The sequence below is a fragment of the Girardinichthys multiradiatus genome, chromosome 3 (assembly GCF_021462225.1).
Source record: "Girardinichthys multiradiatus isolate DD_20200921_A chromosome 3, DD_fGirMul_XY1, whole genome shotgun sequence".
Lineage (NCBI taxonomy): Eukaryota > Metazoa > Chordata > Actinopteri > Cyprinodontiformes > Goodeidae > Girardinichthys > Girardinichthys multiradiatus.
In genome coordinates, this window is record NC_061796.1 from 49,225,131 (window position 1) to 49,239,399 (window position 14,269).

Consider the following 14,269-nt stretch of genomic DNA (forward strand, 5'->3'; position numbering starts at 1 on the left):
AATTGTTTTATCCAAGCCTAATTATTTTTGTGTAATTTGCGCTTCATCTAGCACTCAAGTAGTTACTTTCACAATAGCCTAAATTCTTTGTTGGGCTAGGGAGATTGATCGGACTTTCCGAGTTGGAAATCCAACTTCATGGGGGTTCTAATTAAAATTCAGACTTAGATCTTATAGATCTTGTAGGACATTTCTGTACAACTTGAAAGCACCATTAGTCATAGCACACAAACGCAGGGCTCTCAATACACTCTTATTTAAATGAGTGTAACTAACGTAACATTAATCGTCGGTTTTACAGGCAACGTTTATTCTCTCTTTATAGGGACAGTTGTTTGTTCTGCTGCTATTCTATCTGCACAACTGCACACATTTAGACTTGTTCCAGTCCGTTCCAGGATGGAAGGTCCAAGTCTAAACTTTAAGATCTGCTTCAGAAAGACAACCTTGAGGCAGAAAAAATAAAGTAGATAGGGTCGACATCTAGTTTACAGACACTTTATTAAAGATTCAGCAGGTCTTTATTACATCGAGTTCATTTTTGCTGAGATGTTTAATTCTCGTCTTGACCAGCAGGCGGCAGTGAATAACCTAACTGTCCCTTAACTGAAGATAAGATGAACATGTTTGCTTCAGGCCAACAGGTGGCGGTATTGCTCTCCAAGCGTGTTAACCACTTACAAAAGAAGAAGAAGAAGAAGCTAACATGACGGATTAACCCTAAACTGAGGAGCTCCGTTTCACTGTGAGTTCTGCTCATCTGTAGGTCCAGCTCTTGCTCAATGGTTGTGGTTCGATTCACGCGTTTTAGTTGTAATGCTGGTGCCAAACGAACTAAAAGAGAACGTTCAACGCATTGGGCAGCCCGCTGCGCGTTAGCTTAGCCACTGACTGGATGCAGTCTGCTGGGTTTCCTTGGATAGAAACTTCTTAACCAATTTGAAAAATAAACTGCATCTCACTGTTTGATTGTTAGGATTAATTGGAAGGTATGAACCGGACTTGGAAACTGTATGACTGGATTGAGTTGACTTTGTAAAGTGCCTTGAGACGACAGGTGTTATGAATTGGCGCTATATTCTATAAATAAAACTGAATTGAATTGAAACCAATTAGCTTTGGTGTTTTAGATCCAATAGGGATTCAGTTGGGTGGCCGCGGCGAACCAACCAGTAAAAACCGATTTGGTCTGATGGGTTTTTAAAAATGTGAACTGTGCTTGAAAATAATCGGCCTAACTGTAAAACTTTTAGTTCAATCATTAAACTATTATCGGATGGAAACAGCGCGGTAAAATGTGACTGTCCGCCAAAATAAACATCCGCTCTTATTTATACCAAGACCAATCTAACCTGAACACCGGTCTGCTTCAGTTAAACGGACACTAACTAGTATATATATACACAGTACAGACCAAAAGTTTGGACACACCTTCTCATTCAAAGAGTTTCTTTATTTTCATGACTATGAATATTGTAGCTTCACACTGAAGGCATCAAAACTATGAATTAACACATGTGGAATTATATACTGAACAAAAAAGTGTGAAACAACTGAAAATATGTCTTATATTCTAGGTTCTTCAAAGTAGCCACCTTTTACTTTGATTACTGCTCCACACACTCTTGGTATTCTGTTGATGAGCTTCAAGAGGTAGTCACCTGAAATGGTTTTCACTTCACAGGTGCCGGTCCGTTGTGGTGAAGAGAGAGCTGAGCCGAAAAGCAAAGCTCTCAATTTACCGGTCGGTCTACGTTCCTACCCTCACCTATGGCCATGAACTTTGGGTCATGACTGAAAGAACGAGATCCTGGATACAAGCGGCTGAAATGAGCTTCCTCCGTAGGGTGGCCGGGCGCTCCCTTAGAGATAGGGTGAGGAGCTCGGCCATCCGGGAGGAGCTCGGAGTAGAGCTGCTGCTCCTCCACATCGAGAGGAGCCAGTTGAGGTGGCTCGGGCATCTATACCGGATGCCTCCTGGACGCCTTCCTCGGGAGGTGTTCCAGGCACGTCCCACTGGGAGGAGGCCCAGGGGACGGCCCAGGACACGCTGGAGGGACTATGTCTCTCGGCTGGCCTGGGAACGCCTTGGGCTCCCCCTGGAGGAGCTGGAAGAGGTGTCTGGAGAGAGGGACGTCTGGGCGTCTCTCCTGAGTCTGCTGCCCCCGCGACCCGGTCCTGGATGAAGACGATGAGTACGAGTATTGTCGCTACATGCATGCTCAGTATGAGGGATTGCTGCAAAGTCAACACCAGTGACTGTCCACTGTCTCTACATGCTCATCCAGGAGGAGTGAATGCTGCAAGTCACTGACTGGATGCAATCTGCTGGGTTTCCTTAGATAGAAAAACTTTTTATCCAATTTGAATAATAAACTGAATCTGACTGAACTGTTCAATGATTACGATTAATTGGAATGTATGAACCTGACTGTTGTGAAGAACCTTGAGATGACATGTTGTGAATTGGCGCTATAGAAATAAACTGAATTTAGTTGAATTGAATTGCACACACAGGCAACAGCGTTGCTAAGGAACGGGTAAGATTTCAATGTAACGTTCACTGCTACGGTGGCTCATTAAGTCCAAAGGATGTTTTCTGTAGTTGGCTCGAATCAAGGCCTGTTCGTATGCACACCAGTAGTGAACCGCACCAGAGTTTGTTTGAAGGGAACCAAGACCACCTCCTCTCGTTCTCACCTGTGCCTTCATCACTCTGTGGCATTCTGGGTAATGTCATTAGTGTCCGGTCGGGGCGTGTGCTGCCGTGAGACCTGGCTAAATACCACAATAGCATGAAAAATGCAGGTTCATAACATTTGGAATATATAAGCCAACAATTATTGCTCTCCAAACAGTCCTTGGTGATATGACTATTGTACACATTGATATTGCCATGACCATATATTTGTGATAGGGATATTTTCTATTGTAATATCTGGTCCCATTTCCTCAAAGCCAGTACTGAGATTTATTGGTCATGGTGAGCAGCTAAGCTGTGTCGTCCTAATCCATAGTCAGGATAATGAATAATATCGTTGGTCTCTGCGTTCCAGATGGCACAGGGTCATCCAGCCGAGGACACTTTCTGTCCTTTGGAAGGAAAATCAAGGACGAGCAGACATATGATGGAAACCAAGACAAAGGTTCAGGAAGAAGAAGCGGCAGCACCTGGCTCAGGTGAGCTTTCATCCAGCCACAGGAGGGGGCGGGGCCACAGGTAGGTGCACAATTGTGTTGGGCGGAGACAGTTACTCATACCGTTTTCTGTCCTGTGCAGATCAGGTGGGGCTAAATTGGGACGTAGTTGCCATGGAAACCAATGAGTGCAGCGACGTAGAGCTGGGACAGCTGGACATCGATCTGAGTAGGAAGTCCAAACAGCACAATCTGACATCCAGGAACGTGCGCGCCATCCTACACGTGAGAAGCACAGGTCATCACACTCATGCTTCAAGCATGTCATGTGCATGTGCTCAGTGTAACATGTGTTGATGTGTTGCAGGAGGTCATAACACACGAACACGTGATCGCCATGATGAAAGCTGCCATCAGAGACACTCGGGATCTGCCCATGTTTGTGAGTTCTGATTGGTTAACAGTATCTGAGTTAGGGCTGTTGTAAACGATTATTTTAGTAATCAAGTATTCTATCAATTATTCTGACGATTAACCGGGTAGTCGAATAAAAATACTGTTTTTGTGTAGCAACTTAAGATAGTAGAAATACGGGGGTTGGACAATGAAACTGAAACACCTGTCATTTTAGTGTGGGAGGTTTCATGGCTAAATTGGACCAGCCTGGTAGCCAGTCTTCATTGATTGCACATTGCACCAGTAAGAGCAGAGTGTGAAGGTTCAATTAGCAGGGTAAGAGCACAGTTTTGCTCAAAATATTGAAATGCACACAACATTATGGGTGACATACCAGAGTTCAAAAGAGGACAAATTGTTGGTGCACGTCTTGCTGGCGCATCTGTGCAGGACTTGTATATGTCATTCCCAAGATGAATTGATGCTGTATTGGCCGCAAAAGGAGGCCCTACACCATACTAATAAATTATTGTGGTCTAAAACCAGGTGTTTCACTTTCATTGTCCAACCCCTGTATATGAAATAGAAATTGAAGTAAAAATTCAATAAATTTTTAAATAACATTTTATTGCTTAAAATGCAAAAAGATACAAAACAATCTAAATCTTGCATATAATTTTTACAGATTACAAAAGTAAATGTGATCTTTGTAATGTTATCAATTAGGTGAGTCAATAGGTTTGAATTTAGAAATTTGGCTACAATAAACTGAATTTTGTTGAGTTACTGTTAACGTTTTAATATGTTTTAATTAAGACTGTATTATTATTATGTTGGTCCAGTGTTTGCAAACTGTCTGTAAACAAATACTACACTCATAGAACATAAAGGTGAATGACGGCTTCCAAAGCAGAGGTTTGGTGCCAGTCATAAAAAAGGAAAACCATGCTAATGACTAAAACTGTTTTTTAACTAGTAATATTCACTCCAAGTATCTCATCAATGAAGCTGAAGCACATCAACAAATAAACGGTTTTTAGCTCAAGCGGTTCATCTGTTGCTGTCTTCGTATCTTCCTCATGTCGGACGCCAGCAGTAGAGCTTCGTGTTCTTTCTTCTTGCCAGCGAGTACATAACGTTTGCCAAAATGTATTTCTTTGTCCTTTTATAACATGGCAGATGCTGCACTATCGATCAGATTGCAAAGGGAAAATAAACATCACCCAACAGGTGAGCTCAATGTATGCAGCAGATGTTTCCTGCTGAGGTGTTGCAGCATCGAGGACGCGCTGTTATGAAATGCCAAATCCATTTAGCAGTGCACGCGTTGCACTGTGTTTTCCTTTCTGTTTTAAAGTGATCCCACACTTTAGACGCTTTCAGTTTCTTTCTTGGCGGCACGTCTTTCCCCACGCCTTCTTCCTCTATAGCTGCTAGTATCCCTTAGCGTCCTTGCGTCAGCTCCGGTCAGCAGCTCATTGGCAGAATTGAGAGAATTGTGCAACACTAACACAGATCTGGGTGGAACACATTGCGCTGAATAGTAAAACATAATTTAACGAAGCCTTGAGGGAGATAATTTGCCTGGAGGAATTTTATAAATCAAGTTACTTGAGTTATTCGGGAATCGTTTCAGCCCTAATTTCAGTCCATTCACACAGATGGTTCCAGATATTACAAACAGAAAACCCCAACCCTCAGGTTTTCAGGTAGTTTATTCTGGAGATGAGAAGTTCTGGTTCTGGGAACACTGAGGAAACGGGTCTCTGAGGAACTGAGGGCTCTACATCGTTGATAGCTGTGAGACCATTCAGCTCCTAGACTTGGAGGAAGAAGTTAATACCGAACCTAAACCTGGAGCCAGTGCAGTGATTTAAGCGCTGCTAGAATATAACTCATGTTCCTGTTGTTGGCCAGGAGTATGGCAGCAGCAGTTGGAAGCTTTCTCATTTAGTTTTTATCAGAGAAAGCTTTGCAACGATCCAACCTGCTGAATATAAAATCAGGCAGCTGTTTTTCTCTAAGGGCCTCGTGTGGCATTTCTAGGCCAGTTATGGGGTACCCTTGGAGCTGCTGTTGAGAAAACAATTCTGTAAAGATTTCCCCACAACCTTAGGGCACAAAGATTTGGATGGGTTTCCTACTAAACTATGTTTTGTGCTGGTGTTTCCTACATGTAGTTTCTTTTTTATGACCACCTCCACGTTTCAGAAGAGCCTAGAATAACATCTTCAGTACAGCTGAGCTGCCTCATTGTCAGGACAGTTATTTTTCTTAGGCGACACTGGTGCTAGTTCCAAGCAGCTCATAATGTTTAATAGATTCTAAAGTATGAAGTTACAGATGAACTTTTTACCTTGTTGTTCAGAATATAGAAGATGACTGTAACAAAAACAACAAAACGGACCTAAGCCACTGAGGCGCTGCTGACTGGACTTACTTAATTGACGCGTCGTCTTCTGGCTCCAATGAGTAAACAAACACATGAGTGTCTTATACGATCACGTCCTGTCTGAAAACCTATTAGTTCAGGGCTTGGATTACCAAGGTGCGGTTGAACGCCTCATCACATGAGCTGCGTCTGAACCGAGTTTTGCAGGCTGCTGCACAGTTGTCGCCTCATGGAGATGACTAAGCAGACATGGAGAACGCTTGTTCCCAGTTTCATGTGTGTTTTGTGAATACCAAGTAGGTTTGATGCTGCCGTAGTACTTTCACACAAATTAATCTGTTTAAACGTGCTAATTTGAGCTAGCTTAGTAATGTTGATTTTCAATGCTGTAGATGCAGTAATGTTATTCGTACTCCGTGTGCATTAATAAACCCACCAAATGTTGAGTTAGAACCTATTTCTGTTTACAAGTGCGGATACACCTATGCAGTTCTTTTGCTATGTTTATTATGTTGCTAACCGCTCGGATTGTTATAACAGTGCCAGTGTCTGAGACATATTTACAGCAGACATTAAAGGGTACCTATTGAGAGGTCATTTAGTGTGTTGTATAGCAATGCTATATGTCCGGTTGTTGTACTGTGTTGTTGTAAATAATGACAAGGAGCATGGTAGTTTAAGTTTATTACTTTATTTACCATTATCCTTATGGCATCGTTTCTCTTTATATTTCTGTTTAGACCACACATATACAATAGCTGTACATTTCCTGGATTTGATGACCTGCTGTGTGGAAATAAAGCTGATAAAAGGATTCTCTGGTCGGAGTCTATCCATAGTGTTTCCCTCCTAAACTGAACCACTTGTCCAGTATTTGATATGGCCGTTTATTGCTTGTGCGCTCTTCATAAGAATGCGATCTTAACTGTGAAAACAATTACATGCGTGTAACTTGTAATACAGACAAGATGTAGCTCACATAATTGCCACAATGCAAACCCATTGCTACAACAATAATGACAATGGTCAAAAACTGTGTGTTTCTCCCATCAATCAGCACACCTTCCAAGTGATTACTTTTCACTCTATTTATTGGCACAGGGTGCCACCTACTGTGGTCTTCAGGTATTACACCAAACAAAACAAATACATAAACCCAAACATGGCTCTAACAATACATTTTGTAGCTCACTTTTGAGTGAGCCTGACTGACAGCTTTTATAGTTTCGCAGGTTTTTTGGCAGTGTTCGTACGGGTGCTTGAAATCCTTGAAAATGCTTGAATTTTAACAAGGTGTTTTCAAGATTGATCATTTTGGCTCTAGTGAAGTCTTAAGCCTCGCTGCTTTTTCTAATACCGCCGTGAGAGCAGCAGGCAGCACCTGATGAACGTCCTCTGGCATAGCAATGAACCAGACCTACATTGAGAACGTAACTGTGTCTCGCTAGTCGAACACGTCTCCGGTGAGCAGGAGAAAACAGCATGGCTGAACATGGTTGAAACGAGGACATAATCCTCAAACAGCTTCCTGAAACAAGACGGACCTGCAGCTTTTCACGGTGGGAGAGTCGGCGCCCTCCAGCGGTAGGCCATAGTAGTGGGACGTATTCCTAAATTTAAGCTCGCTTACAACTTTGCAGGTAAATTGCAAATTGATTGTTTGAAGGATGGATCAGGCTAGGGTTTTATGTCATCTACTGTACTTTACAATGTGCAGCAACAAAACATTTTATTGAAAAGGTTAGTAAAGGTGGTTAGCTAATGGTTTAATTAAAGGGCACATGTTATGTAAAATTCACTTTGTGATCATTTTTATACTTCCATTTTGGTCTCTAATGCTTCTACAAACAGTTCAAACGCAAAAAGAAGATGGTACTAGTTTGCACAAATCACTTCACTACGGACTGCTTTGAGAACTTACATCAGCACACGTCAGGATTTGCAGGAACACTTAGACTGAAGAGAAATTCAGGCCCTACTGTTCATTGCAAATCTGCAGGTGACAGAAATGTAAGTGCTTATTGTTGTGTCTTAAGGGCAGAACACAGTCGGGTGGACTGCGCACAGTGTCCGGGGCTTCATAGTCGAGCGTACCGATTTCTATATTTCTGGTGACAGATTCCTACAATTCCCAGACTTTCTGCCATGGCGTCATCGGACAAATGCAGAACTAATTTGCCGCGTAGCTTTGGAAAAACAAAAAGAAAAGAGGTGCTGGTTGGGGGCGTGGCCAGATTAAACTAATTTGCATTAAAGTGACAGAGCCCTAAAACAGTTCATTCTGAAAGGAGCCCATAAAAGGGGGAACTGAGGAGGTGAAATCCTATTATATGAAAATGATTTTGTGCAAAAAATGTAATTAACATGTTTTGTAAAGCCCTAGATCTATCCCAAATGTTTAAAAGGAAGTATGATAGGTCACGTTTAAGCAAAGAGCAGCTGTGCCTTGGCAGTGCTCAGTCATGCGTGTTTGGACTCTTATGCTGACATGTCCATTTTATAAATACCATAACTTGTAGAAGATACAGAGATACAGACTGCTCTGCAGTTTAATGCTGGAAAAGTTTGAAAATTTACATTGAAAATGCTTGAAAAGTGCTTGAATTTTACTGTGGGAAAAGTGTATGAACCTGAATAAATGTTGATTGACTGAGATCCACGATCAGTGTGCAGAATTCACCTTTTTCTGGGTTCCGATTGTTGCCTGAAGGTTCTGTTTTCCTTCAGGAGCCCAAGATGACCCGGTCCAGGCTGAAACAGGCTGTACAGCAGGGACAGGTGAACAGAACCTCCACTCTCACATTAACCCTGTTGATCAGAACCAGCATGTTAATTTTGTCTATTTACAGCATCTGAACTGGGGCCTATCAGCTCTGAGCACAGTTAAGGTAAACTTTGTCTACCTGCCTCTCTGTCTCTGAAACTATCTGTTTGTTTGCTTTCTAACAGTTTTTCTCTTCTCCAGCCTCCTCAGTTTGTCGACATCGATCTTGAGGATGGTGAGGACTCCTCTGATGAAGAGTATTGTCCTGATGAAGAGGAGGAGGAGGAGGACACAGCTGAGGAGGTGAGGCAGGAATGATGGACTGAATAATCTGTCTGACTCACCAGCACCTAAACTAATCATCGCTCTGTCTTTGGAACATTTATTAATATTTCACACTTAAAAACAAGTTCATTAAAATATTTTACAGTCTAACCAAACAACAACATGAAAGGAAAAATATTAAGGATCGTTAATAAATGAGGAACAGACAATTTTATTCTCGACCTTCTCTGTCTTCCTGATGGTAAAGAATTACAATAGTCCAGCCTTGAAGTAACAAATGCATGGACTAGTTTTTCAGCGTCACTCCTGGACAGGATATTTCTAATTTTGACAATGTTCTGGAGATGAAAGAAGGAAATCCTAGAAACCTGTTTAATATAGGATTTAAATGACATGTCCTAGTCAAAGTTAACACCAAGGTTTTTTACTTTATTACCAGAGGTCAATTTAATGCCATCCAGGTTAAGTGATTGACTAAGCAGTTTCTTTTTTTTTTTTTATACTCTTTATTTAACATTTGTCATGACAATGAGACATACAACACACACAGAACTTGGGGCACTGATTCTTAGTTAAGTAGGAAGAGAGAAAAAAAAAACATTACAAGTGTTACACCTAGTTATGCTTCCTTGCTCTTGTATGTCAGCTATTTAGACCAGCGTTTGTTATAAAAATGTCCTTTTATATGTAAAAGATATGTCACTTTTTCCATAGAGTGAATCTCCACAACCTCCCGCCAATGGTCCAGCTGGGGAGAGAGCTTCTTTAGCCAAGACCGTGTAATTGCCTTTTTGCTTGCAATTGATAGAACTTTAAAAAGATACTCATCTTCTTTTTGAAACACTTCTCCAGATATCAGCCCCAGCAGAAAAACTCTGGGATCCCTGGGGATGATATACCCCAAAATTATCCCAGTAGTCTGACAGATTCCATCCCAGTAAGTTGCCAACATTGGGCAGGACCAAAATACATGAGAGTGATTTACATTCTGATGGCCACATTGTCTCCAACATTGCTGTTCTTCTCCTTTATGTCTACTAGTAATTTGAGGTGTAATAAAATATCTAATTAAGCACTTCTATCCAAATTCCCTCCATCTTTTAGAGCTGGTAGATGTCTGTTGTGTCACACACATTGAAAGCCAATCACCCTCTGTAATTTCTACACCCAATTCCCTTTCCCATTTAGACTTAATATTCAAGGTGTTATTTCCATTATGTTTCTGCAACCCTTTATATAGTTTCGAAACAGTTTTACACAGGAGGTGAGTATAAGCATTTGTAAAAATGTTCACAATAGTATTATCTTCTGGAGGAACACCTTTTTTTATTTTGGTATTGTAAAAATGTCTTACCTGAAAATATTTAAATAAATCTCTGTTCTCGAGATTATAATCCCTTTTCAGTTGTTCAAATGTTTTAAAGGTGTTACCTTCTACAAACGGGCACAAAGCCACAAGTCCTCTATCTCTCCAGCCCATAAAAGAGGAATCTAATTCTCCTGCCTGAAAGTTTGAGTTACAGGAGGGCCACATCAGAAGTCCAGTGACATCCACCAATCTGTACCTATCGACCACTTCTTTCCAGATTAACAACGTGTTTTCAACTATACCATTCCCATTTTTGTCTGTTACTATTTTACTTCTGTTGAAGTACCTCTTTAAAGAGGCCTTCTGCGCGTTCGTTTATTCACCATAACCTGGAGGAATTCACAACACATTAGAATAAATCACACGGAGATAGCTGTATGTAATTAAAATACCTGGACCAGGAGAAGCTCTCATGTGATCAGGCCACACCTCGAGACAACTTCAGAGCTTCTCACTGGGCACATTGTTTTTATTAAAACACATGAAAATGGGCAGCGCCCTGTTTACAGTTTTTTTTCTCACATGTAGTCACGTACACACTTTTTCCGGCTTACCATATTTAGACAGTCATTGTCCAGCACCTGCACTATGTTTTCTACTGATATGAGAAGGGAGTAACACTTATCACCAATTTTCACACACTTCTGCAGTTTTCAGTAATTTTCCACTTCACCTCTTCCGTGAGAAATACTTCTGTAGACCACACAATACACAATGTCTTTATACTAACACATGTTACACATTTTATTTCCCACACTGGTTATGAACATAATAATAATGATGCACACACATAATATATCTCCACACCTCCCAGTCGTGTTTGGTGTTGGACCCCACCCTGCATAAGTTTAATCTGTTTCCATCCAGCCTCTATTTCCGAGGAGCACCAGCAGACCATGAGTCTCATCTGAGATGCGTAATAGTACTCCCTCAGATTTGGAAGGGCCAGACTCCCCTGGTCCCTATTAATTTGGAGTGTTTTAAATTTTATCCTTGGTCTGGTCCCAGACCAAATAAATGTGGAGATCAACCTGTCCCAGGCAGGAAACTGCTCTAGATTTTCTAATAGGCAATGACATGAAAAGATATAAAAATCGAGGAAGCAGATTCATCCTCACTATTTCCATTCTAGCTGTGAAATCCAACAGTAACTTTGCCCAGGCTGTCAAGTCTTTTTGTATGTTTTTAGTAAGATTACCAAAGTTCAAACTAAATAACTCATCCAAATCTCAGGAAATAAATACTCCTAGGTATTTTAGCTTATTGGCATTCCACCTAAGTCCATAGGTCTTTCTTATAAATTTACTAGGGGAGTAGTTAATCGTCAGAACCTGTGTTTTTGCGATGTTTAGACTGTAGCCCGACAGTTGACCAAACTCAGTTACAGCCGACATAACTCTGGGGAGCGTTATATTTGGACTTTGGAGATATGTGATTACATCATCTGCGAAAAGGCCAATTTTGTGTTCTATATTTGCAAAACTAACACCCTTTATCCCATCATCTTCTCTAATGGCCTGTGCCAAGGGTTCAATGAATATTGCAAAAAGCGATGGGCTCAGACAACATCCCTGGCGGGTTCCTCTGTGTAGTTGGAAGCCACTTGTTAGGTGCCCATTGATTTTTACCCTGGCCCGTGGTTCATCATAAAGTGACTGCAAACAACTAATAAACTGGTTATTAAAGCCCAGATCCTCTAGTACCTTATATAGAAAAGTCCAGTTGACCCGATCAAAGGGCTTTTCTGCGTCTAGACTAACTAATGCGGCACTGAGGCCCTGCCTTTTGGCTTGGTCTAGTATATGTAATGTTCGTCTTATGCTGTCATGAGTTTGTCGGCCCCTGATGAATCCCGTCTGGTCTTCGTGTATTAGATCTGACAGGTAACACCCCATTCTCCAAGAAATTATTGATGTAAAAAATGTATAATCGACATTCAGAATTGAGATTGGGCGATATGATTCGCAGTATTCAACATTTTTCCCTTCTTTAGGGAGGACAGATATTACAGCTTCTTTCCAAGATGGTGGGATCTCAGCTCTGCTCAATGTCCAGTTTAAAGAATCAAGCAGGACAGGAGAAAGCTCCTTCCTGAACATCTTGTACCATTCATTTGGAAACCCATCACCACCTGGGCACTTATTACTTTTCAAATGTCCAATAACTGTATCTCATTCTTTCTGGGTAATGGGAGCAGATAAAGCTTTGTTTTGGATTAGTCCAAGTGAAGGTAGGTCCAAAGCTGCCAAATAATTGTCAATAGCAGTTATGTTAACTGGTCCTAGGGCAGAGTATAGTGTTTTAAAGTAATTTTCAAAGGTCTTATGTATTTTATCCATGTCATAGGTTAAGTTACCAGTTGAGGATTCTCTAATTTTGGTAATCGAATGCTTCAAATGGTGTTTACAAAGTTGCTTAGCTAAGATTCGTGTAGCTTTTGGGCCTGATTCATAAAATGTTTATTTGGAGAATCGTAATTTTTCCTCAAGTTCTTCAAGTATCATATCATTTATATTGTTTTTAGTTGTCGTTATTTGTTCTGAAAATTCTCCATTGTTGGTCATTTGCTGTTTTAATTCTAATTTCCTCAATGTTCTCTCCAATTCATCGTATTTTAACCTTTTTATTTTTTTAAGATAAGCAGTTCTAGAAATTAGTCTCCCTCTCATTACTCATTACTGTATGATTCGATTCAATTGACTTTGTAAATTACCTTAAGACAGCGTGTTGTGAACTGGCGCTAAAACTCAGAGTAGTTAGTGGCAGTGTTTCCATGAGGACTTAGTTGTGGTCCCATGAGGACTACTTACCAACACAGTGTACATGACTACTGATCCGACTGTTTCCATAAAGATGGATTAAACTGACTGATGTTCTGTGTGCAGATGCTTCTCAGTGATGCTGACAGCCTTGCCTCGCCTCCCAGAATCCACCTGTGCGCTCCACCTGAACATTCAGACCAGACTCTAGGAACTCTGCAGGTACTCTGAAGTTTAACTTGTTGTTCAGTGTAGGTAGGTCACCTGATCTCTGACCCCTCACCTGTTGTTCAGACTGCTGCAGGTCAAGTGATAGATCAGATGAGGAGCTCCTCCTGCGTTTGTTCATCTGAGAGCTCCTTCCTTGAGAGACTAAATGCTGTGGAGGAGGAGCTAATCTGCAGCTCCACCTACACCTATGACCAGGTAACATTTAATCTGTTTCTCTCTCTGAGGTAACTGCCGGTCTGTCTCTAACCCGTCTATCTCTCTCTTAGGCCCTGGACAGGAAGCCAGCAGCTGATGATGGTAACGACGGTGATAAGGGATGTTTGGCGTTCCGAACACGCTCCAAACTTCCTCTGGTCAATGTTCCTTTGGATCAGCTGGAGGCGGAGCTTCTGGCCCCTGACATCACAGCTGACATGTATGATCAGAGCCCTGCCCAGCTGGAGGAAGACCGTCACTGGACGAAGTGGCTGCAGGGTCTCATGGCACCTGGTCCTGAAGGTCAAAGGTCTTGTTTATTCTTGGGGAGTAACTCAGTGACATAGCACCTAGTGGCAGACCGAGTGTGCTCTGGTTTCTTGTTTGACTGATGGTTTGTAGCCATCCCTGCTCTCTCAGGCCAGTTCAAGTCTCAGTTCTGCTGTAAATACATCACAACCTTCCTTTAACGGTCATTTTGTTGAATCGCACAGTTGATCTGCAAAGATCACAGAACACAGGCTGTGTCTGCATTCAGAATATGCAGCTGGGATTGGGCAACCAAAGGGTTGTGACCTATATCTTGCAGCAGTCATCCGACTAATGTGCAGACCAGTGGTCATTTGGATCTGTCTGATGAGGTCGTGGGGGCCTCAGACTTAGTAGAGACACCCACACTTCCCTCCCCCCAGACACCTCCTCCAGCTCCTCCGGGGGAGACCAAAGGGTTCCCAGGCCAG

General features: G+C 41.7%; 1 protein-coding gene across 3 annotated transcripts in view; it reads left to right on the forward strand.

Moving 5' to 3' along the window:
• The first annotated feature begins 625 nt into the window (after positions 1–625).
• Positions 626–14,269, forward strand: part of LOC124865805 (GON-4-like protein) — a 48,341-nt gene continuing 34,697 nt past the window's right edge. For 2 of the 3 annotated variants that reach the window (XM_047361239.1, XM_047361240.1), the window contains exons 1-10: positions 626–745; positions 3,057–3,180; positions 3,281–3,423; positions 3,506–3,580; positions 8,654–8,704; positions 8,776–8,814; positions 8,892–8,993; positions 13,230–13,325; positions 13,398–13,529; positions 13,601–13,832. In XM_047361239.1, coding sequence (XP_047217195.1) covers positions 3,057–3,180; positions 3,281–3,423; positions 3,506–3,580; positions 8,654–8,704; positions 8,776–8,814; positions 8,892–8,993; positions 13,230–13,325; positions 13,398–13,529; positions 13,601–13,832 — 994 coding nt within the window. In that variant the 5' untranslated portion in view covers positions 626–745. Of the gene's footprint in view, positions 746–3,056; positions 3,181–3,280; positions 3,424–3,505; positions 3,581–8,653; positions 8,705–8,775; positions 8,815–8,891; positions 8,994–13,229; positions 13,326–13,397; positions 13,530–13,600; positions 13,833–14,269 lie in introns of those variants that run through there. The other variant, XM_047361241.1, reaches the window with a different exon arrangement.